The following is a 26,257-nucleotide window of genomic DNA, read 5'->3' as shown; positions in this document are numbered from 1 at the left end:
CTGAAGTCGGCGGGCCGAGGCTTATTGCCTCTTAGGTTTCCCGGTTCTGGATTACCTGCCGTTGAGTTCCTAATATTGTCTACCGAGGAGGACGTCGAGATATTCTCGTGACCAACTGTCTTCGGGGTTGAATCCATCGCCACATGCCTGATGCCCCGACCTCAGGAGTATCAGAAGCATCAATCTGCGTATAAATTCATCCAAAAAAAAATTAGCTTCAATGCCCCAAATTCCCGCTCTTGCTTAAGCGGCAGAACTCCACATCAGCGATGGTTTACAATATAGTCAACCTTCAAGCTGCCACGTCCACAGAAAATCTCCGGGCTCTTGAGGAAGTCAAGGATTTCTGTACGACAGATCTCGGACGGGGGGGCAAGGAACGATGGACATATCACATGCTGCCAGAGGCTGCACTTGATACCGAGCTGCATCGCATGTCCAATGCGACCTCATCGACATTTGTAGACAGCGTCACTTTTCAGCCATGCGCGGCTTACGCTGATCTCAATCAGGACCGGTACAGCATTGAGGAGTGGGAGCTCCCTGGCGGAGTTTGGCAATTCACGGCAATCTATGATGGTGCTCTAACTTCTTTACGAACGTCATACGTATCCCCTTGCAGAACTAACGGCTGGATTTTTGTAGGTCATTGCGGCCATGACACTGTAAATTATGTCCACAAGCGGCTTCCTTCGATAGTTAGGACGTCACTGCAAGTTCTTCTTCAGAGCGTACCTACCACATCCCTGAAGCCGGAATTTGTCTCGGAGGTTTTGTGCACCGCAGTCAGGCATCTGGACCAGTCTATTCGTTCTGACCTTTTGGACTTCTTGCCTCACGATCGCCTTACACAAATGAGCGACGCCCAACTCAACCAACACATCTTACATCGTTATTCTGAATGGAATACTATATCGACACGTTGCACCCAAGGCTCGACCGTACTTTTGGCTTTATCTGACCCACTAAAGAAAAATGTATGGATTCTCAATCTGGGAGATTCTATAGCGGGTAAAGTTCAGCCCTTATCATTTTATATCTCCTTCCTAACATTATCACAGTTCTTGGCAGTAGATCCTTCTCTGGGAAATGGACAGCAACGATCATCAATTCTGTACATAATTGTCACAATCGCTCAGAAAGTCAGCGCATACGGCGAGAGCATCCAGAGTCAGAGCAAGCCTGTGTGTATGACAACAGAGTGCTCGGATATCTGGCTCCGACCCGAGGTATTCCTTTAATTGACATATTTTACATGACATGTCCTAATCCTGGGATCTTGTACTAGCGTTGGGGGACACATGGCTCAAGGTTCCTTCGGTTTACACTCGCCGCGCTTTTGCGCCGCACTTGCAAGACTGGTTACCGCCACATCAGGTAGCACAGTATGCCAGTCGTATTCTCACTCCTCCATATATATCCGACCTCCCTGAGGTCTATCACCACTCCCTCGACGTCTCTCAACACGAACTACTCCTCATTCTGTCATCTGATGGCCTGCAGGATTTGTATGACAATAACGATATACAATTATCAGACCAAGAAATGGCAGACCGCTGGGTGGGTTTAGTAGGACGCCACATACACTCTGCCACAGACATGGATTTGCAAAGCAATTTAGCACTCAGGCTCCTGCGGGATGCTGTTGGCGGAGATAACACAGAGCTTGTCTCCCGAAATCTCACCTTGGAAATGGAAGATAAATGGATGGATGACATCACAATTCTAGTGCAGCGATTCCGGTAGAGATAGGTTTGGGATAGCGTACCCTGGCAGTATGTTACGGTACGTACGTATTTATTCTAGACCTACAGTAGAGATTTAATCATGCATTGTCCACGGTTTAAATTTCCAAAAATGCGATCCACTATGCCATGCTTGCTAGACAAGTATTGTGCAGTTTCTTAAAGATATACTTCCTAGATATCGTGATACACGCATGAATGTCGATCTTAGACATCATGTATCCATACGGATGACAATCATTGGCTGATCCGATCCGTGTCCTATGGGGGATAAGCAGGCTCGAGTTTTACACTGTGAGCCGACTTGCTCCGCAAGTTGCACAAGGGACACAGACGAATGAATATTTCGACCATCGGCCAGGTTATAGTAGCCTGTGGAGTATTGGATAAATCAATAGTTAAAACAAAAGAACCACATACCATTCCCATACGCCTTGTCTCAAAGAGCATCGAAGAAGATGAGCCATGAGCTCGATGAGCGTAGACAAGGATGTCGTAGATCTGGCTTTGTACGGGAATGCGTTCAAAAGCTCTCGTCCACTCAAAACCACCGAAATCGTGATCAACAGCATCGACTTTTGAAGAAGTTGTTCCGTGGTTGTCTATGTGACCAATATAATCTTTCCTCAATTCTTCTTCTTCTGCCGCCTCGAGGTGGAAAAAAGAGTCCCGTGGTATCAATAGAAGGTGATATTTCTCAGATCCTAGCCGTACATGATGAATTGTTAGCCACATGCGCAGCCGATCCGAAAGACCTTCCAAGCTGCCTTTTGACAACGCATGCGACGTGGCAGCGTAGATATTTGGTGCAAAAGCAGCAGTTTCACGAAGGTCCTGCGGCAAATCGTGGAGGAACCGTGCAAGAATATCCTCAAAGGACTCTCGACTCGGCATCTCGGCAGAATTGACGCTACCGATCCTGTGGGAAACCGCATCAGGCAAAGGCGCAAACGATGGATGCACCCAGGATTCGACGAGGGACTTCGTGACTACCGTCCCTTGGTCAGAAGGAAAGGAATGTGAAATGAACGAGATTGAGTTATCAGGTTGAGTGCGTGGAATATTGTTTTGAGGCCCTGAACTAGAGGCGGAGGGCCGTCCTTGACTGTGGTAGTCAGGAGTGAATCGACCAAAATGCGAATGGAGCGAAGGTTCACCCTCTTGAGAGCCACCCCTAGCATGTGATGTGGATGAATCTGATGCTCCACAGCTCCGTGATGATGATGATGCCACATTTTGTCCATAAAAGCTATGGCTGTCTCTAGACTCATTGGGATCATTGTGCGCGAAGGCGGTGTGCTCCTCTGGTGATGGCACGTCAGAGACGAGGAAAGATGCTGTCTTAGCACCGTATGGAGCCATCTGCCTATCCCGCGTCACACCATGATCGGATGGAACTTTATGCCTCTTCTTAGGAGTATAGTTGCACTCGGTAGCACTCTCCTCTTCCGCACAATGGTTGCAAACCGGCAAGTTACGGTCACACTTGTTCCAAAGGATAAATAAGATTCACATATTTAATTAATCAAAGCATAAACATACCTTCATATTTCTGAGACGACAACGATCACACCGCGGGATTCCTCGGTGAGCAGGTGTTGGTAAAGGAGTATATTCGCAATCCTTTCCGTTCGCATATGAACAATGATTGCAAGTTGGAAGAACCCTATCACACTACCCGACAGTTAGTAATTTTGGAGAGGTCAATAGCAAGCTGGGGCACACCTTTAAGTTATTTACCCGGCAGCGATCACACCGTGGCTTCCCTCTGCGTCCTTTCCACTGCGACTGACGGGCCATGAACATTTTAGGATTGGGAATCCGGATTGTCAGTTGTCCATCATCGTGCAAATCTTCGACAGAGTCTGTTGCATCGGGTGATTCAGACATGCTGTGTGATGATGCCTTACTAGCTACGAGCCCCAAAAAATATGGGGGAAAATTCTGGACGAAAAAAATTGTATCTTAGGAAGCAAGAGAAGCCGAAGGTTGGTGAAGTTGTGACTAAAAAACGACCAGATGAGGCGGGGACAGAAGAAGGAAAGAATGTACGTACAATAGACCCAAGAGGTGCAAGTGTTGCAGGAGCCTACAATATTCACAATGTTCCGTGTGAGTGGGTGGTAAAACTGAAAAATAGCGATGATTTTAAATCATTCAACACTTTGTGCGATCTGACTGAGTGGTAAGCTGTTTGCAGGTAGTTTTGTTCGAGTTTTGTGCAAAGAGCGATCCAGCCTTGACCGAAATCTGAACTTACTTACGGATGTGACACTACTGTCACGCTACTTTTTAGGTCAAGGTGGTTTGAAAATCAAACGGGCCAGCAAAAATTACTGATGAAGTTCTGGACATGGTTGGGGTCAGTCTTTTGTCTCTGCAATCGGTTTACATGGAATTTTATGACATAAAAGTGTATCAATCTGAAGTTACTACGGTGGCGGTAACCATGAGTATGGAGTTCGAGGTCCCTTGCAGATCAGTAGCTGAACGGCGGAGGCAACGCGGACTTTGTTGTTGTCCAGCGCCAGTTGAGCGCCAGTGGGTCATACAGCGGTGCACTGGCTACTTTCTTCTTCGACAATCTTGTCTCGTAGATGTTTTAGCTCAGCTTGGAAGGGCTCAAGTTATTCTGAGAACAGCGATAACAGATTTCCATATATGGAATCTGTAGTTGAAGTGGGACAAACAAAGTTCAAACGTTCATTCCTTGAAGCGCACTACTTCCTGGAATGTTCTTATTGTCACAGAGCGCTTTGTACGTGTTCACCCAGTCTCTTAATTATCTGGCTTGGTGTTGATGCTCTAGTTAATGAAGGATCTTCAAATTAACCGCATGATTGCCTCAACAGATGTTGACTTGGCAACATGTTGAATACTCAAGTTTTTCTTGCGCCATCATCCACATCTCAACGATTGCAAGTTATTAGAGAGATCTGTATTCATGGATTCTACATCCTATCAAATCCAGATTTAAAGTCTAAATGCCGTTCTTCAGCACAAGTGAGTGAACTTTAGCCCACAGTCTCCATCTCCTAGCGACTACCTGTCTCCTAGGATAATGGTTTCGAAGAATGCTGATGGCAGCGGTTCTGAACCTGCAAAAGTTCTTGTCAGGAGGTCACCCGTACCCAAACCGCGCTGACCATTCTGTTTAAAATTATACTACTGAACCCATAAACAGTGAGAGTAAAGGTTCTGTCGCACGACCGTATTCGCATCCGATGACCGGCCAGCTGCATACAATGAGACACACCGGAATGGTAGTTTACGATTGGGGGAGGGCTAGTGAGAGGGTAGGAAGGTTCGGACCCCAGGTCTCGGGCGTTTAGCATACCGAGACCCTACACCCACCTATCGAGGGACCTTTTCGGTCGTTTACGAACCGATTGCGAATATGGCGTCTCTGTGCAGAGACAACACTGGATCACTACAAGCTTCTTGGCTGTATCCTGCTGCATCAAATCCGCAGCCCAGCTGTCTGTCGGACCGAGGTTATCCTGGTGAGGTCACGATCATGTGATAGGCATTGAGACAAATACTTACTTATTTTGGATCTATTCAAATAAATGCACGTGTGTGCACAACTTGAAACCGTTCGTGTACGAATGAAACGTTGTATTGCGGGCGTTACAATAGCATATGATTGCAGTTTCAGAACCGGCTGCATTTGTCGCGCGTGTCATTCCCATTTTCGAGCCAGTGCGTATAATCTTGTAGGGTTCCGACAGCACCATGACTGCGTTTTGCAGATTCGGAACAGGTTGCATCTGCTGCACGCATGTCATTCCCACCTCCGAGCTAGTGCGTATAAAATCGATGAGGTGTATCATGCTAGGTTATATCCCCTTCCTCTTGATCCACACATAAGAATTGACGCTCTTAATCATTCATCAACAAGATGTATCTTATGAATGCTTTACGTGGTTTTGTGATGCCATATCTAGCATTGATCAATCTACTGTCGTCACCTACGATGGACCAGCAGGATGGTGTTGCTTATTATAGCCCGACTGACAGAGGCGGATCGATGCTCATCAACGCTGGCAATGGATACGGTGAACCTATCAATGTACTTTTCTTTTATCACCGTGACACCCTCGTCTACCCTGGCTGACCCCGGAAATTTAGGTCATAATTTCTGGTCTTAGCTCTCCTCACGTCCTCACACTTGACGGAGCTATCAATTTTGCCCGTGCTATCGGATTGTAAGCACGGAAAGAATTGCAAACCGCATCCTACTAATTTGCTCGTAATAGTTCTGAAGAATGTTTCGGCCTTCACTTGGGCGGTTATATGTCCGCCAACTTGGGAGATGGAAACGGATGGGTCAATCAAACCATTGAACTTCGCCAGGACTATGGAAACGCAGGAATCGGAACGTGTCTTGAGAGCCTTGTCGGAGGAAATCATTTTCGGTAAATTTATCGATTAGCCTGAGTGGTCTAGCGTGCTGATGATATCCGTTCAGTATATTTGTACAGAATGGTACAACGGCGGACAGTGGCGCTCTCTTCCTAGCGTAAGCATCCTCAAATTGCCTTACTAGTAGCTTACTTGATGTGCCAGCGTGTCTCGAGAGGAGGTGCGTAATTCGGCAGGGTTCTATTACACATCTGAACGCCACCCTTAGCCCATAACAGAGGACCACGATGTCGTGCCAGATGGGTACAATATTGGCCGGTAAGTAACTCTGTGATTGTAATGAACGGGTCACTAATCTAGTTTTAGCAATCAGCTGGTGTCGGTAGCGGTTGGTAAAACATGGTATAATGGGGTCAAATACCACACTGTCGCCCAAAACACTACTGGTCTCCTCAAAGCTGGCGCTGATGGTGTTAACCATGGTGAGTTTGATAAGTTCAATAGTTGTTCGTCTGACATTCAGGGCCACTGTCAGGCATTGCTCAAGATGGTATTGTTGCATTATTGACTGTCACAATTTATTAAGAATCGTATCACTTTTTCCTTTCCTTTGAAATTTCCCGATTCTTTGCTCGTCTCATTGTCAAGTGTGAACAAGTGAACATTCTAGAGTGCTACAAGTAGTTCAAATAGGTGGCATCGTGCGATGGGGTACATTGGTGCATGGAGTTGCATCAAACCAAAATTCTTGCATTGCAAACATGCAAGGATTGTGCTGGTGATTGAGTGATTGAGTTTTGGGCTGTCAATGCAGTCCATCAGCTTAAGTAGTGATGTGTGGGCTGGGCTCGGCCTGAAAGCCCTGGCTTGGGCTTGGCTTTGAGGGGCTTGGGCTTTGCAAAACCTCAGGCTGAGCCATGGGCCAAAGCCAGGCCAAAGCTGTGGCTCGGCTTGGGCTCAGCAATGGCTTTCAAAAACAAATGACTCAAAATTCAATGTAAGTAACACTCGAGTCCTACAGTACTTCATCGTCATCCACTGAATCAACATCAGACTCTTCCTCCTCCAAAATAAATGTATACCACCCCTCATCATCTGCTGGCTCATGTTCAGAATCTTCTTCTGTAAGGGATGGGGGACCAGGCTCCCGGAATATAAGTTCATTATGAAGAGAACACTTTATGCATTGTAGAGCCTCGATGATGTCTCCTTTTTTTATTTTTATTTTTAATCCAATTTCTGTCCTTTGCAGATGTAATCTATGTAGGACATTACGGTCTAGTCTATGGGACCCCCAGTGTCCCTTTCACATCTCCAGGTGCGCGGATGCCCTGATGTGAGGCTTGCCCCCATCAGTCTGCTGTTCCTGCTGGCTGTTTTAGGTATGCCACCTTGTTGATGAGACGACTTTTGAAGGTGTTTACATCAGTTATTTAACTATTGTATTTGACGTCTGGATGCATACTTAGTTGCCAAAGGCAATGGGTACAGGAATCGGGAGGGATGCAAACATGTGGATTGTAGTGGCCAATGTGTTCTTCGGCTGACAATGGATGTGTTTGGCTGATGCTGCTTCTTTTGCTGGTGATTCTGTGTAGGTGAGTGGGGTTATTTTGTGGTACAGGGTGTTGATACAGGGTTTAGTGCAAGATGGTGGTGATATTGAGTGTTGATACATGTTGCAGGAGTATGGACGTGAGGGTGTGTTAAACGCTGAATGCTGAGTGTTATGTTGATGACTTGTGTTTCTGCTAGGGGACTATCTGCATTGATCTAGGGGCTTGCGAGGTAATGGGATCTCACTGAATGTCTTCCTGAATCTCTGAGTTGCATTGAGGTATTGGACGAGGTGCTGGGTGGCCAGGGGATCCGCTAGAAGGAATGGTAGTGATGTGGCTTTGTGCCTGAGTGCGTTGATGAGAGTGTGACATCCACGGCAATAGAAGGGGCAGTCTAGTAGCAAGTGGGGTACAGTTTCATCTGTGCCCGGGCAATGCGGACAATGCGGTGTAGAGACTCGCGCCTCTCAATGCCGGATATACGGCCTTATTATTCACTAAAATTCCTACATATACCAGCTCTTGTCCAAAGGACCAGTCATTCATGCTCTCTTGTGTGCACCCCACATACGCGCCTCACTCGCGCATCATACACACACTCGCGCCTTCCACTGAAGGTACAACAATTCAGATGGTGAGTCTGAACAATGTGTTGGGTCTTGCAGAACCTAGCTGCTATTCGACCCTAAAGGGTTTCTGGACCAGGCTCAAGGCTCAGAGTAGAGGAAATATCATAAAAACTTGCTGAGCACTCAGACTCATACTGATACTGGTGAAAAGATTGCTTGCTTATGTAAGCTACAAAAGTGCCAACATAAGGTAAGGTAAAAACAGTCTCTACAAGCCCAGCCAGAAATGAATCCCTACACCGTGCGCATCCCTTTAGGCCTCTGCACTCCTATCATCCGTCCATCTGTTCCATGTCCTTACTGATTTACTGGTGCGTTATTCTTATCTCCTCCACTTAATTAACAAACCTTCAGTCCGATGTCTGCGCTTACATATATAGAGTTATTTAAACTTAGGATATATTTAGAGTTGATATGGTTACTCAGTTTGGGTCTGCACTTGGAAGTGCACAGCATAGCGTAATCTCTCTTCTTACATAGAGGGAGAGCTCTTTCGGTTCTGGTACTTACTTCCCCTTATCTCAGTATACTGCAAAAGTGTATAAGTGCACCTCCTTACTTGAAATCAGTTGATACTTTCCATTGACCAACACTCGCGCCTCCACTCCTCCTTAAGGAAGTCCTTTCTCTTATCGCTCAGAATGCGCCTTCGCTACATGTGCGCTCCTCGAACCTCCCGCTCGCGTGTGCCTTCATGTGCATTACCTTCTCACGCCTGCAAGCGCCCGCCTAGCTCGTAGAGTTTCCCTCCATTTTATCACTGAGGAACTTCTCTCAGTAGTTGTTCTTTGGGCTGAGTCTTTGTCTCGTATCCTGGTCTTGCTGTAGAGCACCCATTAGTTTTTAGAGCTTTCACCTATAGTCAAGATTCCTCACCTTCAGTGGGGATGGGGCTTTGCTTATGTGATGAAGGTGGTGACATAACAGGGTGTGTTGAGTGCATAAGGCCATATATATTCCTGTTAGGCATTTTGGAAAAGAGGCAGTTAGTTTGATGAAGGAGTGCTGCAGTAACTTAGGATCAATGTTGTTAATACAATTATAATGTGGTGACTTGTGCCATAGTCTTTTCCAGCGAGCATGCATGTAAGCTTTATGAGCGGCTTTGAGTGCTGAAATATTAAGTGGCATTGATCCATATCGAAGGAAGTTGGGCAGGTTTGCTGCAGGACTGTTATTATGGTGGCCTTCCACCGCCCTTTTTGCATGCTTGTCTGCTTCTTCGTTGCTGTGTACGTCAGAGTGCCCTGGGATCCATCGAATGGTGACCTTGAAGTCTCTGTGTTCCTTTGTGAGATCAGCTAATCTGTCACAGAAAAGATCGGTTAAATAAGAGCCTGGACGTGGATGAGAGCCTTCACCAGATTGAATCACAGCTTGGTTGTCGACAAAGATAGATATTGGAAAGGTAGGGTCTACTTCTGTGGCCAATGGCCTCTGCTTCAAACACTGTGTGTTCCTCCTCCATTCCGAGGTGGTAACGAAGGGGACTTGGGCATTGGCCCACATGGAATAAGGTCGCTGCGGCTCCAATCTTTCCTCCATGGCCTGAGCTGTCGCTATATATCTGGATAGTGTCTGTTAGTTGGGCCTGTTCCTCTATTGCTTGCTGTTTGGAGTCTGCTATCCGGACTTTGTGAACGTTGGAGTGTTGAGGAGGCTTGCGAGCAGAGATTAGAGATTTGATGTTGTGGGGAATGATGGAGAAGTGGTGTGTGAGGATGTGCAGAGAAGATCGATGTGCCCCAACTGTTACGAACTAGGATAGTTCTAACAACAGAAACTCGACAGAGTCTTTCGGCTGTTGAGATTTGTAAAGTCCTTCAGAAAAGAAGGGGTTCTGTAAAGACTTAATCGAAGGAGTGCTTTGACTAAGAATGCTAGTTCAGACGACTTAAGATTGGAGGTCTTAAGCGAAGGAAGTTCAGGTAAAACCTAGTAAGATTCAAGTGAAGTTCTACAAAGCTAATACATGTGCTTAAATAAGTCAATATGTGCGCATGGACCAAGGTAGTCATGAGATATAAGTACATGATCCAAGAAAGGTAAGTGATCATAGATGGAAGGCGTGTTATTGAACAAAGAGAGAAAAGAAGCAGAAGAAAAGTGTTATTGTAACATTGCCCCCCTACTAGGCATAAAGTCACCAACTTTAATCATCTAGGTTAGCGTAATAAATGGGGTCATCAGAATAGTCCAAGTCATCAGAACCTCCCTTCAACTGCTCAGCATGATAGAGAGCCTCTTCCTCCTGACACTGCGCGATGTATTGCTCGTCTCTAGTATTCTCCCAGAGGGCTAATGCGGTATAAAATCCTTTGTCCTTCCAGGTTAAGGTAGTAGGCGCGCTGCCCGTATACCTGGGACAATAGAATGAAAGATGTCCAGGACTTAACTCTCTGCATACTCTGCAGTAGTAATCTGGACAATGTACTTGACGATGCCCGAGAGTTTTGCAGTATCAGCAAACTCAATTTTCATCTGGGTTGGATGAAGTAGAGCGTAGTGGTGACAGACCAGGTCATGGTCTTAGTGCTTCGTCTGCACTAGTAGCCTGCTTCTTTCCTTTTCCTTTATAGGATTGACCGCATGCTCTTTTCCGAAGAGTAGCAGGTGGTTTTCGTTCAACAGGGTGCATACAAGCAACGTCTTGTTGTTCCACCTCCGCGATTAGCTCAGCAGGAGTAGAAGGAGTGGTTGCTCCTAGTGTCTCAATGGGAGTGATTCCGTCTTTGAATGTATGTGTGGATAATGATTTAGGGATGGTCATAGGAGGATGAATGTGAAGTGCTTCGAGCACGGCAGAGAGATCCTTGATTTCATAATAGGAGAGATATTGCTTGTTAGGGTTCGCTTCTATCTCCTCGTGAGTAGCGGAGAATGCTTTATAAAGATTTTCTGGATGATGTTGTGTTTCGACAAAGGCGTTAGATGGAGGAGTATTTTCGATGGGGGCATCTACAGGCGGTGTGATTTGTCGTTCTACAGGAGGGGTTTGATTTTCTATATTGAGAGCGGCGATCATGGCTTCCGTGGTTTGCATGAGACTATTGACAGCAGCCAACAGCTCGTTAGGAATATGAGGAGGAGGTACAGGTACTGCATCGTGGTAAGACGGGGGCGGGTTGTCAGTTGTTCTATTGACAGGGGATGGAGAAGGCAGACGAGCAACGCCCGCTGATCATTCTGTGACAATATGGATGACAGTTCTAATGTCATATTTAACCTCATCAGGAATAAGACACAAAGTAAAGTTGCGTATATGCCTCTGAAGGTGCATAATGCCATGTCGGACTGATTCGTCCTCGACGAGGCAAGTGAGTCTTTCGATAAGGTCTGTAGCTCTGACGATGTTGACGAGGAGATTGACGGAATATGCATTTCTTTCAAAGAGGATTCTGTTGAGTTCGATGGCATGTTGGGGGCAGAGCATGGCTGCCTCAATGAGGGTAAGATCTTCGGCATGGGAGATAAAGGCTTCGTATCGGTCTTCATCATTTGCATATGTAGTGTTTGAGAAAGTGGATTCATAGGGGAGTGTGAAGGAGGTTGGGAAAGACATTCTTGCTGGAGGTTTTGAGTTTGGGTAAGGAGTATATCGTCGATGTAGTTCTTGATTTCAAAGCGAGTTTCTGGCTTTATAGGTGTTGAGGGTCTCCGTGGCATTTCCCAAGTTTTCTTCAGGAATCCACTTGTTACTGGCAGAAGAATATCCTTTCCAAGATACTAGATAACGGCGTCTTCTTCCATTCCCTTTATGCGTGAGAATAGCTTCAATTTCGTATTCTTCTTCTTCTTCTTCTTCTTCTAGAATATCAGGTGGTGGTTCTAAGAAGTTCGGGCTGTGTTCATCATTTTCGCTATAGGACGATAACTGAGAAGCGTGGAATGTGGGGTGAATCTTCCATTGCGGCGGTAATTGGAGTGTGAAAGTGATTGGAGATAGTACTGCGGAGATAGCAAATGGTCCGTATCGCTTCGGAGCGAGTTTCCGAGACAGAAGTTTCAATCTGAGGTTGGTAGAGGATAGCCATACTTTATCTCTGACTTTCCACGGTTGATACTTCTGTCCAAAGGATCTTTCCATCATTCGTTGCATAGCAATGTTATGACAGGCTACCGCTTCTTCCCTTATCTTTTGGAGAAGTTTCACTTGTTCTTCTGCTGCAGGTATCTTTGATTCAGGGAGAATGTGTGGGAGAGCCTTTGGTTCGTATCCCATCATAATGAAGAAGGGAGAAGCGTCTTTCGCAGCATGTCTTCGATGATTGTGGATGAATTCAGCGATAGGGAGGTGTTCTACCCATTCTGATGGGTTGTTCTGGCAGTATATTTGTAGATAGGTTTCCAGTTCCTGATTTAGCCATTCTGTTTGTCCATCAGTCTGTGGATGATACATGGTGGAAGGGGCGATAGTGTAATCAAGAAGTCGTGCCAATTCTAGCAAGAATTTGGAGAGGAATTGGGGTCCTCTATTTGATATTACTTTGTCATGGAGACTGAAGTGTTTGAAAATGTGCTTTAGGAAAAGTTTCGCCACTCCTTCAGAAGATATAGTTTTGTGACAAGGGATAATGATCACCCCCTTACTAAGCCCATGGTCTACCACAACCATGATACTGTCAAAGCCTGAGGAGATAGGGAGATCGGTGATCAGATTGACGGAGACCTGTGTGAATGGTCGAGTGGCAGAGGTTGCGATAGGAGTCAGGGGAGGAGTGGTAAGGTGGGTATTCACTTTCATTTGCTGGCAAGTGGCGCATCCATCAACATATTTCCTAATAAATGTTCCCATGCCAGGCCACCAGGCTTCTCGCTTGACCAATTCTTCCGTTTTAAAACGGCCAGGGTGCCCCGCGGTGGGATGATCATGGTACTTTTCTAGGATTCGGCATCTATGACCGGGCGCAATGTATGCGTGATTCTTATAGAAAAGGATATCATCAAAAACCGACCAATCCGAAAGGGAAGACTTCATCGGGGGCAAACAAAGACCATTCAAAGCATCCTGTGCCATAGTAAAAATAGGATCACGAGTTTCCGAGGATAGGGCAGCGCGAAGATCATCATCGATGAGTCGGATAAACATGGAATCTGGTAGTAACACTGTTTCCTGATTATCAGCAGATCCGTCATCATGGTCCGGTCGTCGAGATAGTGCGTCTGGAACGACTAGTTTTGATCCAGGAACATGATGTAATTCCAGATCAAAAGAAGTCAAAAATAGCTGCCAACGTGCTTGTCGTCTAGAGAGTCGTTCTGATTTTCGGAAATATAAGAGATTCATGTGATCGGTGAATACGATGATGGGGAATGGATACCTATCCAAGTAGTGCCTCCAATGGGAAAGAGCTCGTATGATGGCTAATAATTCTCTGTCATGGATCGGATAGTTCTGTTCGGCTGGTCCAAACGACTGAGAAAGGTAAGCACATGGATGATAATTACCGTTCTCGTCTGTTTGAAGCAATACTCCCCCTGAGGCGACGAGAGAGGCGTCCGTTGCAATAGCGAAGTGTCAAGAAGGATCAGGATTGCGGAGTACTGGGTGACTGGTGAAGCATGCCTTGATTTTTTCAAATGTTTGTTGACACAACGGGATCCAAACGAATATGGTATCCTTTTTTGTCAAATCAATAAGAGGGCAGGCTATATCCAAGTAATGGGAGATGAAGGTGCGATAGAAGTTACAGAACCCTAAAAAAGAGCGAGCTTCTTTCACCGATTGAGGGGCAGGCCAGTCTTGTATCCCGTTTGTTTTATCCTTGTCCATTTCTATGTGCCCAGGTTTAATGATCATGCCCAGGTATTCCACCTCTTGAGAGTTGAAGGTACATTTCTCAGGTTTCAAAAACAACTGTTCTTGATGGATCTTTTCCAAGATAATATGAGTTCGTTTTTGATGTTCTTTGATCATGGTGGAAAAGATTAGGATATCATCCATATAGATAACCAGCCATCCTTTGTTAAGTTCTGCCTGGAAAGTGCTATCCATATAGGCTTGGAACGTGGCGGGAGAATTGCATAATCCAAAGAACATAACCGTTGGTTCAAATAATCCTTTTTCCGTAATGAATGCTGCTTTCCATCTATCTTCGGTATGAATTCGAATATTGTTATATCCGGATCTGATATCCATTTTAGTGAAGAATTTAGTGCCATGTAATCGTTCGACTAGAGATGAGGGAAGTGGAAGAGGATACACATTCTTTATTGTCTGGTCGTTAAGGAAGCGATAGTCTTGACATGGGCAAAGTTCTCCACTCTTCTTTCTTACGAAGAAAAATCCGCTTGCCTGCAGGGATTTTGATTTGATGATAAATCCTTTGGCCAGGTTTTCAGTGATAAATTTTTTAACCACAAGTCGTTCGTTGTGAGAAAGAGGATAAATTTTGGACGTTTTTGGGATGAAACTAGGCTTCGTTTCTATCCGATGATCGATACCGGGTCTCTCCGGGGGAAGTTGATTTAGACCGTCTTTTGCAAATACGTCTGAGAAGTTGTGGAGGTAAGAAGGGACTAGTTCTTCGAGGGTTTTCTTTTGTTTGACTTTTTCTTCAGATGCAAATTCCTGAGCTTTATTACTGTACTTTGGCGTCTCCTTTGGAATTTCTTCTATTCTTTTGAGGTATTCTCCATCATCCATAAGGGCTTCTGAGGACACCGGTGAAGTTGTCCATACATCTTCTTTGGTGTTGAATTCTTTAAAGAACATTTTCTTTGGTCTGGATGTTTCTTTTACATATTTTTCTATTTCAGTAGATTTCTCCGTGGCAGGGAGGGAAAGAGTCTGACTGGCCCAATCGATGGATGGGTTCATTGCTCTGAGCCAGGGGATCCCCAAAAGGATTTGATCTTTGGTTCCTAACTTCGTGATGTTGAACTTTCCGATCATCATTCGTTCATCAATTTTGATGATGAGTGTGCAGTATCGCTCCACTGGTCTGCTACTAAAGTAGCTTCCATCTGCGGTTCTGATAAAGAATGGTTTTTCTAGTTTCTTGGTTCGAATTTTGTGCTTCTTTACGAAGTCTTTGGAGATATAGGTTCTGGCTGCTCCGGAATTGATTCCATATCCTTTCTTCTGTCCAGAAGAGTTGACGTGTTGGGCGTCCGTCAGGAATTCTTCTTTCCATAGCAGCGCATTTCCTTTATTCATAAACGAGGTGATAAAGATGACACATTGTTTGTCGGTCTTGTATAATTCCTCGTTAATGTCCATGTATGCATTGCAGGATAGGATGAAATATTTGGACTTCTCTTGATCTCCATCGAAGATGGGCGGATGATTAATCTTATATTCGAATAGTTTTGATGAGGACGGCATGTTCAGTGGTGGTACGGGAGTACTGAGGTTTAGGGCTTGAAAGGTAGGAGTGAGTGAAGTCAGTTTGTCATCTCTTCTTTGCCTGCGCTAGCTGTCTTGCTCAGCCAGGGCTTGTCTGTTTCTGTTTCTTTTCTTCGGGACACGTGTGGATACAGGTGTCCTTTGATTGACTTGAATCTTTTGTTACGAACTAGGATAGTTCTAACAACAGAAACTCGACAGAGTCTTTCAGCTGTCGAGATTTGTAAAGTCCTTCAGAAAAGAAGGGGTTCTGTAAAGACTTAATTGAAGGAGTGCTTTGACTAAGAATGCTAGTTCAGACGACTTAAGATTGGAGATCTTAAGCGAAGGAAGTTCAGGTAAAACCTAGTAAGATTCAAGTGAAGTTCTACAAAGCTAATACATGTGCTTAAATAAGTCAATATGCGCACACGGACCAAGGTAGTCGTGAGATATAAGTACATGATCCAAGAAAGGTAAGTGATCATAGATGGAAGGCGTGTTATTGAACAAAGAGAGAAAAGAAGCAGAAGAAAAGTGTTATTGTAACACCAACATAACAATTAGCAGCATGGCGTACAGGCCCATGCAATGGATGAGAACTAGGATGGGTGGAGATGTGGACTGTTGTGCGATGACAGGCATTTTGCAGGAGGAGCAACATGGGCTGGAGGTTTGCGTGAAGTTCTAGAAGGTCTGTTGGGGTCGTATGCATGGCTCCTGTGATGGCTAACACAGCCAGTCGTTGTACAGTGCTGAGATGTCTGGCTACTCTGATTGATCTGTGCTGTGGGAGGTCTTATCTGTCACGAAAAGCAGGGTTGAACCATAAGTCGGCAGCGTAAAGTATCTTGGGCGCTGCTACTGCCTGATAGAGCTGTCGCATTAACGGTAGTGGGATGCCCTTAGCAGCAGAGGAGAGTCTACATAGCTGGAGAATATATGCTGTTCCTTTAGCCACCACGTTGTCTATCTGTGCCGACCATCTTAATTCCTGATCTACTATTACTCCGAGAAAGCGATGGGTTGGAGTGGGATGGATGATGGATTCTTGAATGTGCATGTCGGGATGCTCGTGTTGGCGGTGAAGGTACAACAATTCAGATGGTGAGTCTGAACAATATGTTGGGTCTTGCAGAACCTAGCTGCTATTCGACCCTAAAGGGTTTCTGGATTAGGCTTAAGGCTCAGAGGAGAGGAAATATCATAGAAAACTGCTGAGCACTCAGACTCATACTGGTAACTGGTGAAAAGATTGCTTGCTTATGTAAGCTACAAAAGTGCCAACATAAGGTAAGGTAAAAACAGTCTCTACAAGCCCAACCAGAAATGAATCCCTACAGCGGTTCATGGAAAAATCCATTAAGGCAAATTTATTAGTTTCAAATTTCGAATTGTGCGCTCTGGACCATTTGTATGCCCCTCCGGGGCATTCTAACATGTCAGTGAGGATGGCATGGGTGGCTTCAAAGCTGTTACTGATGGCGACTAGAGCAGTGTCATCTACGAATGCTAAGGTGAGCTCTTTGAGGGACTCATTGCCGTGATGCTTCTTGGCAATGTCTACTAAGTCTGAACTGTTGTTAAGGTCGTACTCTCGTAAGATCGGATCCGAAGGACTTCGGCCTCAGCTCGTACGCTGTGCCCCTTTCCCAAGTACTGTCCCTTATTTCAAAGTACTAACGATAACGCGTCCGAAGGTCCGGACGGGTCTCGTAGTATATCCGGAAGTCTTCCGGATATCGGAAACGCGTATAAGGCTAATCCGGACGTATCCGAACTAGAAACTAACAGAGTAAAGACTACCCGAAGGTAGAGCCGAGGATATAGACTATCGGAATCTATCCGAAGTCTCGGAGAGTGACAAGAGTAAGGAGAACTCAAGTCCGGAGGACAGAAAGAGGACAAACTAAGATGATATTCGAACTGAGGTACTACAGGACATATACACGAGTTTATATACTATGAGGATAACGGAAGTATCAGTAAGCAAAGGTCCGAGGCTATGTACGAAGCATGTGCAAAGGTTATCAAACGCGAGTCGGAAATGAGACATAGGTTAACGGATCAGTAATCATACCGGTAATAAGCATAACCGAAACACCGGGAAGAGGAAATACCGAATAGGCTGTGTTTAACGTTATATGAAACAGGAAATGAATTAGAAAGCTTATCGTAAATCGGATCGGAAGCGGATCTATACATCGGACCGGACCGGATCTCAGGGTCCGAAGTCCGGAAGAGAAGCGTGAATATATGGGATATGACAGTATCCCCCCCTTAGGGCCGATCCCTAGAGGCACAAGAACCATCGGTCCGGACCGGACGAGATTATCGCGAGATGATGGAGAAGTATTCAGGCGGCGGAAGGCAGCAGGGCTGCAGCGGACCGGATGAGCTCCGGAATTGAGCTGTTCCTTCAGCAACAGAGGGAATTTCAAGCCATGTTGTTCGGACATATTCGGAAGGGATTTCGGACGTCTCCGGGTCCGGAGGAGGAAGATGAGGTGATGGAAAGGGCGTCCGGAAGTGATGCAGGCGGATCCGGAGAGGCGGATGGGTCTATGGAGATGTAGGAATTTCTGGTCCGTTTATGCTTCTTCTCTAAATGTACTTGTATTTCGTATGCACACTATGTACTTCAAAGTTGAATAGGACCGGGTTTGTTCGGATATGCAGCGTGGAAGTCCGAAACTAGTTCGGATGCGTTACCGAGCTCCGTAGCAAGTAACCATGAAGTCTCCTCGTCCGTTCCTTCATATCCGGACCATCGGACGAGGTATAGGAGTTGACATTGTCTTCTCCGACGGTCTAATTTTGAGTCCAAAACTTCGGATATCTCATATTCGGGTTCTCCGTCGACTTCGACCGGAGGCGGAGGCGATTGGATACGATTAGGAATGGTATTGAGTGTGGCTGGTTCTAATTGCGAGACATGGAAAACTGGGTGTACGGAGCGCATGGAATCCGGAAGTCGGATGGTGAAAGAATGCGTACCCGGACGAGCTATGATTTCGAACGGACCTAAGTTCTTTTCCGAGAGTTTCTTGGACGGACGGGTGGATCGGAAGTATTTTGCTTTGACGAAGACCGGATCTCCGATTTTCATATCCGGAGCAGGTTTCCGTTTGGCGTCCGCAGGTCCTTGATATCTTTCTTGTGCGTGGGCCATTTCTTCTCGGAGGAACTGATGGAGTTCGTCAAGGTCTACTGCATAGTCTCGTGCGCGGGCGGATGAGAGGTCACGTTCCGGATGAACGGATAGGTTCGGATGATATCCCTTATTGGCGAAGAAGGGTGATACTCCGGTAGTAGCACTCGGAGCGTTGTTATAAGCGAATTCTGCCAAGGGAAGTAGTTCCGACCAGTTATCCTGCTGATAGTTGCAGTATATCCGGAGGTATTGTTCAAGGGTTTGGTTCGCTCGTTCGGTTTGTCCGTCTCCTTCCGGATGATATCCGGACGTGAAGTGGAGGACCATATCTAATGCTTTTCCTAAGGACCGGAAGAAATGCGATACGAATTCTGTTCCTCGGTCCGAAGTGACATGGGATGGAACTCCGTGCTTGGAAAACACGTGGAGGACGAATAGACGAGCGAGATCCGGAGAGGTAATGGTGTCGTGGGTAGGGATGAATATAGCTTGTTTGGATAGACGGTCGATTACGACGAGGATGGCTGTAAAGCCGGATGAGTCCGGAAGGTGCTCGATGAAATCCATGGATATAGAATTCCAAGGCTTTTCCGGTATGGGTAACTGCTTGAGCAATCCGTAAGGTTTGTGTCTCGGAACCTTAGCTCGGCCGCAGGAAGTACAAGACTTGACGTAGTCTTTGACATAGGTACGGATTCCTGGCCAAGTGTACTCGCGTCGGATGATATCTAGCGTCCGGTTCTGTCCGAAGTGTCCGGACAACGGATGATCATGAGTATTCTGGAGGACGCGAAGACGGAGATTATTAGATTCCGGAACATATATACGGTTGTCGCAGCGGAGGAAACCACTATCGTCCACCGTCCATCTCGGATCCGAAGGTTCCGGAAGATGTTCGGATGCGATAGGGTCATTAGGAAGTGCGGTCAGGATGTCTTTCCGGAGCTGGTCGATATCAATCAGAACGGCTGCCCTAAGAACCGGAGTTACTAGAGTTGAGGCTCAGAGGGACGAAGCTAACTGTTCCGAAGTGAATACCGGACGGAAATTGTGAGGGTTAACTCGAGCGTAGTCCTTATCCCCCTCTTTGGGATAGACGTCCCAGCGTCTAGTAAGGGAATCCGGTTTAGCTCCGAGTTTTCCGGGACGGAAACGGATGACTAGGTTAAACTGATGGAGGAATTCCGACCAGCGGGCCTGACGGCGAGAGAGGAGTTTTGTGGTAGAGAAATACTCAAGGTTCTTATGGTCCGTGACAACGTCTATCGGCTCGGCAGAGCCTTCAAGGTAATGTCGCCACGTCCGAAAAGCTTCATGGATGGCTAGAAGTTCCTTATCGTGAGTGTCGTAGTTGAGTTCCGGAGCGGTAAGCGTCCGAGAATAAAATGCCACCGGACGAAGCTCTGAGTCCGGACATACTATGGAAAGTATTCCGGCTATAGCGTAGTCAGAGGCGTCGGTTTCTACGACTATCGGAACATTCGGAATCCAGTGCGTAAGCACCGGAGCGGACGTGAAAGCTTTCTTGAGTGTTTCAAAAGACTTCCGACAATCATCGGAAAAATCCCAAGTAACCCCCTTGCGGGTAAGACGGGTGAGCGGAACTACGATGTCCGAGTAATTGAAAATGAATCGACGATAGAAATTTGCGAATCCGAGGAAGGATTGAATATCCTTAACTTTCCGAGGTTCCGGCCAGTCAACGATGGACTGGATCTTCTCGGACGACATGGTCAAGCCGTCCGGAGATAGGATGTAACCAAGGTATTCAACGGATGTGGTATGGAACGCGCATTTTTCGGGTTTAGCATAGAGTCGATGTTTTCGGAGACGGAGAAGGACTTCTCGGACATGTTCCTTATGGGATGCAAGGTCTTGGGAATAGATGAGGATGTCGTCCAGATATACGATAACGCATACATCCAGCATATCAGCAAACACGCTATTGACAAAGCGTTGGAATGCAGCCGGAGCGTTAGTGAGACCTTCCGGCATTACCAACCATTCATATGAGCCATAACGCGTTCGGAACGCGGTCTTCCATTCGTCTCCGTCCGCTATCCGGACGAGATGATAAGCGGATCGGAGGTCGATTTTGGTATAGACTTTAGCGCGGCTCGGAGAGTCTAGGAGGTCGGTAATGAGAGGTAACGGATATCGGTCTTTCTTGGTAATCTGGTTAAGTCCACGGAAATCTACACAGAGGCGAAGGGAGCCATCCTTTTTCTTGACAAACAGGACAGGAGCTCCGTGAGAAGAGGATGAGGAACGGAGGAGTCCGGAGGAAATATTTTCATCAAGAAACTTCCGGAGGGCTGCAAGCTCAACTGCAGATAGAGAATAAATGGTTCCGAGGGGCGGACTAGTTCCTTCCTCTAACTCGATTTTGAGATCATAGGGACGATGAGGAGGAAGTTGGCTAGCTTTGCCCTTATCGAACACATCCGAGAATTCGTGATATTCCGGAGGAATTCCGGACAGGTCCGGAGGATCGGATGAAAGGGAAGCGGACCGGAGGTCTACACCGGTCGGACGAAGGTAGATGCTGAACTGTTCCGATCCTTCCAATTTGCAGGCCCGGCAAAAGGCAACCGCATTGATCAAGGAAATGTTGGGGATGGTTTTATCAGCGGAGGTTCCGGATGTAGTCGGAGGAGGTAAATCTTCCATCGGAGGATGCGGGTCCGGAGACGGAAGCGACGTCGGAGGTGTCGAAGGCATTCCATGAGAAGTCGTTCGGAAATCGATGCTGCCCGAAACCCAGTCAATCAACGGATTGTGTAGGGTGAGCCAGCTATATCCAAGAACGATAAAACAAGAAGAATCCAACGGAGTAACGTAAAACGTATCGGAGGTAACTACACCGGACGGAAAACAGATAGGCAAATCTATAGCTTCGGAAATCATATTATTACAAGTACCATCAAACAAACGGAGAGAAAGCGGAGATATCGGATATGTAGGAATTTTATTTTTTCGGACGAAATCAGAGTCTATAAAACAGTGAGAGGAACCACAATCAATTAGTGAAGGAAAATCAGAAATATCAGGAAAAGTAGGAATAGAAACGTATGGACAAAGAGAGTTCGGATCGGAAAGAGAAACAGCATTGAGACGTAGCTCCGTTGCACGGGTAGAGTCAACGCAACCCTCATCCCGTGCGGAGTCGGGAGGGTTGCGGACTATTTTTTTGCTTCATCCGAAGCCTCCGGTTTGTCTTCCGGAGTTACTACTGCAGCGCGGCCTTTGGCAGCGCGCGAAGTAGACTTGGTGCATTCCCGAGCCGAATGGCCGGGTCCACCGCAGAATAGACAGAGTTTGTTATCCATCCGTCTCTTACGTTCTTCGGACGTGAGCTTCCCGTCCTTTCCTAACTTGGAGGTAAGGTCCGGAGGTTTAGAAACGGAGGATGATGCGGAAGTAGCGGGTTTGTCGGATTTGTACCTCGAAGGTCCGGACGAGTTGGAATTCGTCCGATCGGACGTGGTTTGCTTAGGAGGAATGGAGGTGGTGGGTTTAGTTTCGCGGGCGACTTCTCCCTTCCGTTCCCAGTATCGAGCGTCGATAGTCTGGGCAAGGATCTTGTATTCGGAAAGGGTGGAAGGTTTACCCATGCGACTGATTTCGTCTTTGATACGAGCCGGAAGTCCGTTATAGAATTGGCGTCTTAGGGCACCGTCACCCCAGCCACGGACTTGTGAAGCAAGACGCTGAAATTCAACAACATATTTATTAATGCGTTGTCCGTCACGCATATGAAGTTGCTCCAATTGCATTTCCGCATCTCCGGACGGATCGTGCGGTCCGAAATTGGTTTGGAGTTCAAGCATGAACGCGGAGTAATCATCCGTCCAATCCGGACGATCATCGTCCTCGTCGGCTAGGAGATCCGGTTCGAACCACTCGAGTGCCATACCCTTAAGGTAGGATTGGGCGAAGTTGACTTTTGCCCGTCCGGAACGGAAGGCTTTGGGTTTGCTTTGGAAGTGGAGCTCGCATTGGACGAAGAATGCACGAAGCTTCCGAGGCTCAGTGCCATCGAAAGTATCGGGCTCACGGATCTTGACTTTAGAATCTTCGGACGAGGTCGGACGACGATTGTTGCGTGCGAGATTGTCGATGGCTTGAGAAAGCCGAAGCATGACACGGTCTTGTGGGTTTAACCCGTCAAATTCATCATCGTTGTCATCCGGTTCATCATCCGGATCACCTCCGAAGTCATCCGGAGGGTTTCCACCAGGAGTATCTTCATCGTCCGGAGGTCCTTCGTCATCCGGATCACCTCCGGCAGGAGTGCGCGTAGGGGTTTCCGGATGCGGACGATTCATGAGTTGCGAAATACTTTGAGCAGGACCGCGTGATACACGGCGCTGAGAGAAACTGGTGAAGGCGTTAACTACGGATGTCGGATCGCGTCGGGTGGACGAAAGTCCGACAGCGTGCAAAGCGGCTTGGTTTACTTTAGTAGGAGCCATGATATGAGTAAGTGTACTTGGAAAGGTGTGAGTTCGAATATACTGTTAAGGTCGTACTCTCGTAAGATCGGATCCGAAGGACTTCGGCCTCAGCTCGTACGCTGTGCCCCTTTCCCAAGTACTGTCCCTTATTTCAAAGTACTAACGATAACGCGTCCGAAGGTCCGGACGGGTCTCGTAGTATATCCGGAAGTCTTCCGGATATCGGAAACGCGTATAAGGCTAATCCGGACGTATCCGAACTAGAAACTAACAGAGTAAAGACTACCCGAAGGTAGAGCCGAGGATATAGACTATCGGAATCTATCCGAAGTCTCGGAGAGTGACAAGAGTAAGGAGAACTCAAGTCCGGAGGACAGAAAGAGGACAAACTAAGATGATATTCGAACTGAGGTACTACAGGACATATACACGAGTTTATATACTATGAGGATAACGGAAGTATCAGTAAGCAAAGGTCCGAGGCTATGTACGAAGCATGTGCAAAGGTTATCAAACGCGAGTCGGAAATGAGACATAGGTTAACGGATCAGTAATCATACCGGTAATAAGCATAACCGAAACACCGGGAAGAGGAAATACCGAATAGGCTGTGTTTAACGTTATATGAAACAGGAAATGAATTAGAAAGCTTATCGTAAATCGGATCGGAAGCGGATCTATACATCGGACCGGACCGGATCTCAGGGTCCGAAGTCCGGAAGAGAAGCGTGAATATATGGGATATGACAACTGTATATTATATACAATATCATGGACAATGGATCCCCTTGGCCTATGCTGTTGTTGATGGGGATCCAGTCGGAGGTGTAGTCGTCGAATTTGAGCTGAGTTTTACGATTCGTTAGTACACGTTCGGTAAAACTGACAATGTCACCTGGGATACAGCACATGCGCATGTTATGGATAAGGTGTTTGGTTACTGCATTGGGGAACACTCCCTTGATGTCAAGGAACAGCACTGATGCCACCTTATGGGAATGCCAGGCGTTCTTTATGGTGGCTTTGAGCAGGTGGAGTGAATCTGTGGTCGAACATCCTGGTCTCCCCCCCAAAATGGGTGTGGAGGAGGAGTTGGTGTTTCTCTAGCACGTAGGTGAGACGTTCTGCGACTACTGCTGTAAGTAGTTTTCCCAAGGTGCTGAGCAGAGCGATGGGGCGATATGCCTTGGGTATGGAGTAGTTGGCCTTTCCAGGTTTTCGTAGGACCACCATGGTGAAGTGATGCCAGGGATCATAGTATGTACGATAGGTGAATGCGGCATTAAATAAGTGAACTAGATAGGGCATTAGTACTGTTGCACACTGTTTATACACTATGTTTCATATTCCATCTGGTCCAGGGGCTTTGAGCCCGTTGAGCCTTGAAATCACGCGCAGGATTTTGGCCCTCGTGAATGGCGTGTGGGGTTCTACAGGCTCGGGGTATACAATGTCTGCTGGTATAGGATCGTTAGTAGGGGGTGGAGGAAAAAAGGACTTAGCTACTTGCAAACTCTTCTTGTGGTCAGTACTAGCTTCTGTGATGCTGCCGTCAGGGTTCTTGGTCTTGAGCATTGGTATTCTGGCCTTGCTGCCATCTTTTGGCTCCAATGAAATGTATTGGTTCACCGTCCATATATCATTGCCTTTCAAGTTTTCAAGCCAATTGGTCCAGTGCTGCTTCTTTGTCGATTTGATTTGTTCTGTGTAGCTTTTCTTGACGGTCTTGAGCTCCTCATCGCAGGGGTGGTTGGGTAGGCCATGTAATTGATAGGCTAGGCGACTAGCTTCATTGACCTGTTGGCGCAAGTTAGTCAGTTCACAATTCCACCATCTCTCTTAGAGTGAGGGCAAGGCTTAGTCTGGGGAACGCGGGCTTCAATGGTGCTGGTGATGGCGTTAGTAAGGGTCTGTGCTGCTCATTGGAATTCATCTGCTGATGCTAAGGGACTTGGTGGGAAGGGCACCAAGATCTCTTTCAGGTGCTTGTTGAACAGTTCCCAGTCTGTGTCCCTCCAATTCCTGCTCGGAGTGTCGTTGGATTGCGCTACACTGAGACCAAGTACTAATTGAATCAGTATGTGGTTGGTGTGTGGACCTCTTTGTCCCGGGTCCATGTTGCAGGTGATAACTACATCAGCTATCTGTTCAGTACCAAAAATGTTGTCGGGTCTCATCCAGTTGCTGGTGGAAGTCGATTGCAGAGTGGGTATGCCACATGGGAGTAGTTGAAGCATGCCGTAGTTAGCTATAAGGTCTATTAGTGGACTGGCTGTGTTATAGTTAAAAAGGTGGTGGTTTCTGTGTTCCTCCCATAGTGGATGGTGCCTATTAAAGTCCCCCATCCATAGCATATGGTTGTTTTCCAATGGTTGAAGGGTGCCGATGTTCTGTTCTAGATATTCATCGAGTGTGTCGAGCATTCTTTGTGAGTTGCCGTTGTTGTACACATTGAAGATGGTGCAGAGTCCCAACGGGCTTGAGATCTGCAAAACTACGACATCAGATGATGGGAACACTATTTGCCTCCAAGTGTTAGTATCCAGACTTGAGTTGACTAGAGTGATGGCCCAGGTGCATTGTTGAGGATGAGAGTAATGAATGCTGTGATGGGTACAGGACACACCATCTATGGTTAGTGTTCGTATTATGGAGAAAATTAATGTGCGGTTCTTGAATGTTTATGATATCCCACTTAGATATAGATGCATTGTTGAGTAGCGAGGCTTGAGCTACCATGGAAGTATTTAGATTCTGCTGCCAAATGCGAAGGTGAGCGTTAGTATTGTTAGGGTGTTCAGACATTAGAGAGGGAAGAGGAGGAGATACTATCGGTGGCGGGGGTGGGGCCTGGTTGGGAGGATCGAGTGATAATATAGTGTATGGATTTGTCTTGAGGAGGTTGAGGAGTTGTGGGGTGTGGGTGTCATTGCTGGAAGTTGATGGTGGATTGTCTGAATTGTGGCGAGTTTGGTCCTTGCGAGTGCCGTTTGGGTGATCTTGAGTCTGGAGTGAATTTAG

At 46.6% G+C, this 26,257-nt stretch overlaps 3 protein-coding genes across 3 annotated transcripts; 2 read left to right on the top strand and 1 right to left on the bottom strand.

Annotated features, from left to right (window-relative positions):
• The first annotated feature begins 97 nt into the window (after positions 1-97).
• On the top strand, positions 98-2,117 carry F5891DRAFT_1246304 (phosphatase 2C-like domain-containing protein). Its single transcript, XM_041369813.1, has 4 exons — positions 98-579; positions 646-1,011; positions 1,062-1,229; positions 1,289-2,117. The coding sequence occupies exons 1-4, from the start codon at positions 270-272 to the stop codon at positions 1,744-1,746; spliced, it is 1,302 nt and encodes a 433-aa protein (XP_041222276.1). The 5' UTR covers positions 98-269; the 3' UTR covers positions 1,747-2,117.
• Positions 1,863-3,965, bottom strand: F5891DRAFT_582909 (uncharacterized protein). The gene is made up of 5 exons (XM_041372366.1): positions 3,802-3,965; positions 3,471-3,749; positions 3,288-3,419; positions 2,166-3,230; positions 1,863-2,117 (listed from the first exon to the last, which is right to left on the bottom strand). The coding sequence occupies exons 2-5, from the start codon at positions 3,633-3,635 to the stop codon at positions 2,007-2,009; spliced, it is 1,473 nt and encodes a 490-aa protein (XP_041222275.1). The 5' UTR covers positions 3,636-3,749; positions 3,802-3,965; the 3' UTR covers positions 1,863-2,006.
• Positions 3,966-5,556: 1,591 nt separating this feature from the next.
• Positions 5,557-6,754, top strand: F5891DRAFT_582881 (uncharacterized protein). Its single transcript, XM_041372365.1, has 8 exons — positions 5,557-5,817; positions 5,877-5,953; positions 6,005-6,163; positions 6,217-6,267; positions 6,315-6,330; positions 6,379-6,428; positions 6,477-6,592; positions 6,646-6,754. The coding sequence occupies exons 1-8, from the start codon at positions 5,647-5,649 to the stop codon at positions 6,693-6,695; spliced, it is 690 nt and encodes a 229-aa protein (XP_041222274.1). The 5' UTR covers positions 5,557-5,646; the 3' UTR covers positions 6,696-6,754.
• The last annotated feature ends 19,503 nt before the right edge of the window (positions 6,755-26,257 follow it).

The sequence above is a fragment of the Suillus fuscotomentosus genome (genome assembly GCF_016647785.1).
Source record: "Suillus fuscotomentosus strain FC203 chromosome Unknown F5891scaffold_53, whole genome shotgun sequence".
In the NCBI taxonomy this organism is placed as follows: domain Eukaryota; kingdom Fungi; phylum Basidiomycota; class Agaricomycetes; order Boletales; family Suillaceae; genus Suillus; species Suillus fuscotomentosus.
The sequence above is the reverse complement of the archived record's forward strand: the minus strand, read 5'-3'. Positions and strand labels throughout refer to the sequence as shown.

What these genes read in the sequence shown, in the direction of transcription:
- F5891DRAFT_1246304 (XM_041369813.1), top strand. Translation starts at nt 270, where the DNA reads ATGGTTTACAATATAGTCAACCTTCAAGCTGCCACGTCCACAGAAAAT. An exon ending in TCTGGGAGATTCTATAGCGG is followed by an intron (nt 1,012 to 1,061) that starts GTAAAGTTCAGC and finishes ACATTATCACAG; the next exon opens with TTCTTGGCAGTAGATCCTTC. An exon ending in ATATCTGGCTCCGACCCGAG is followed by an intron (nt 1,230 to 1,288) that starts GTATTCCTTTAA and finishes ATCTTGTACTAG; the next exon opens with CGTTGGGGGACACATGGCTC.
- F5891DRAFT_582909 (XM_041372366.1), bottom strand. Translation starts at nt 3,635, where the DNA reads ATGTCTGAATCACCCGATGCAACAGACTCTGTCGAAGATTTGCACGAT. An exon ending in GCCGGGTAAATAACTTAAAG is followed by an intron (nt 3,420 to 3,470) that starts GTGTGCCCCAGC and finishes ACTGTCGGGTAG; the next exon opens with TGTGATAGGGTTCTTCCAAC. An exon ending in AGACAAGGCGTATGGGAATG is followed by an intron (nt 2,118 to 2,165) that starts GTATGTGGTTCT and finishes AATACTCCACAG; the next exon opens with GCTACTATAACCTGGCCGAT.
- F5891DRAFT_582881 (XM_041372365.1), top strand. Translation starts at nt 5,647, where the DNA reads ATGTATCTTATGAATGCTTTACGTGGTTTTGTGATGCCATATCTAGCA. An exon ending in GATACGGTGAACCTATCAAT is followed by an intron (nt 5,818 to 5,876) that starts GTACTTTTCTTT and finishes CCGGAAATTTAG; the next exon opens with GTCATAATTTCTGGTCTTAG. An exon ending in TTTGCCCGTGCTATCGGATT is followed by an intron (nt 5,954 to 6,004) that starts GTAAGCACGGAA and finishes TGCTCGTAATAG; the next exon opens with TTCTGAAGAATGTTTCGGCC.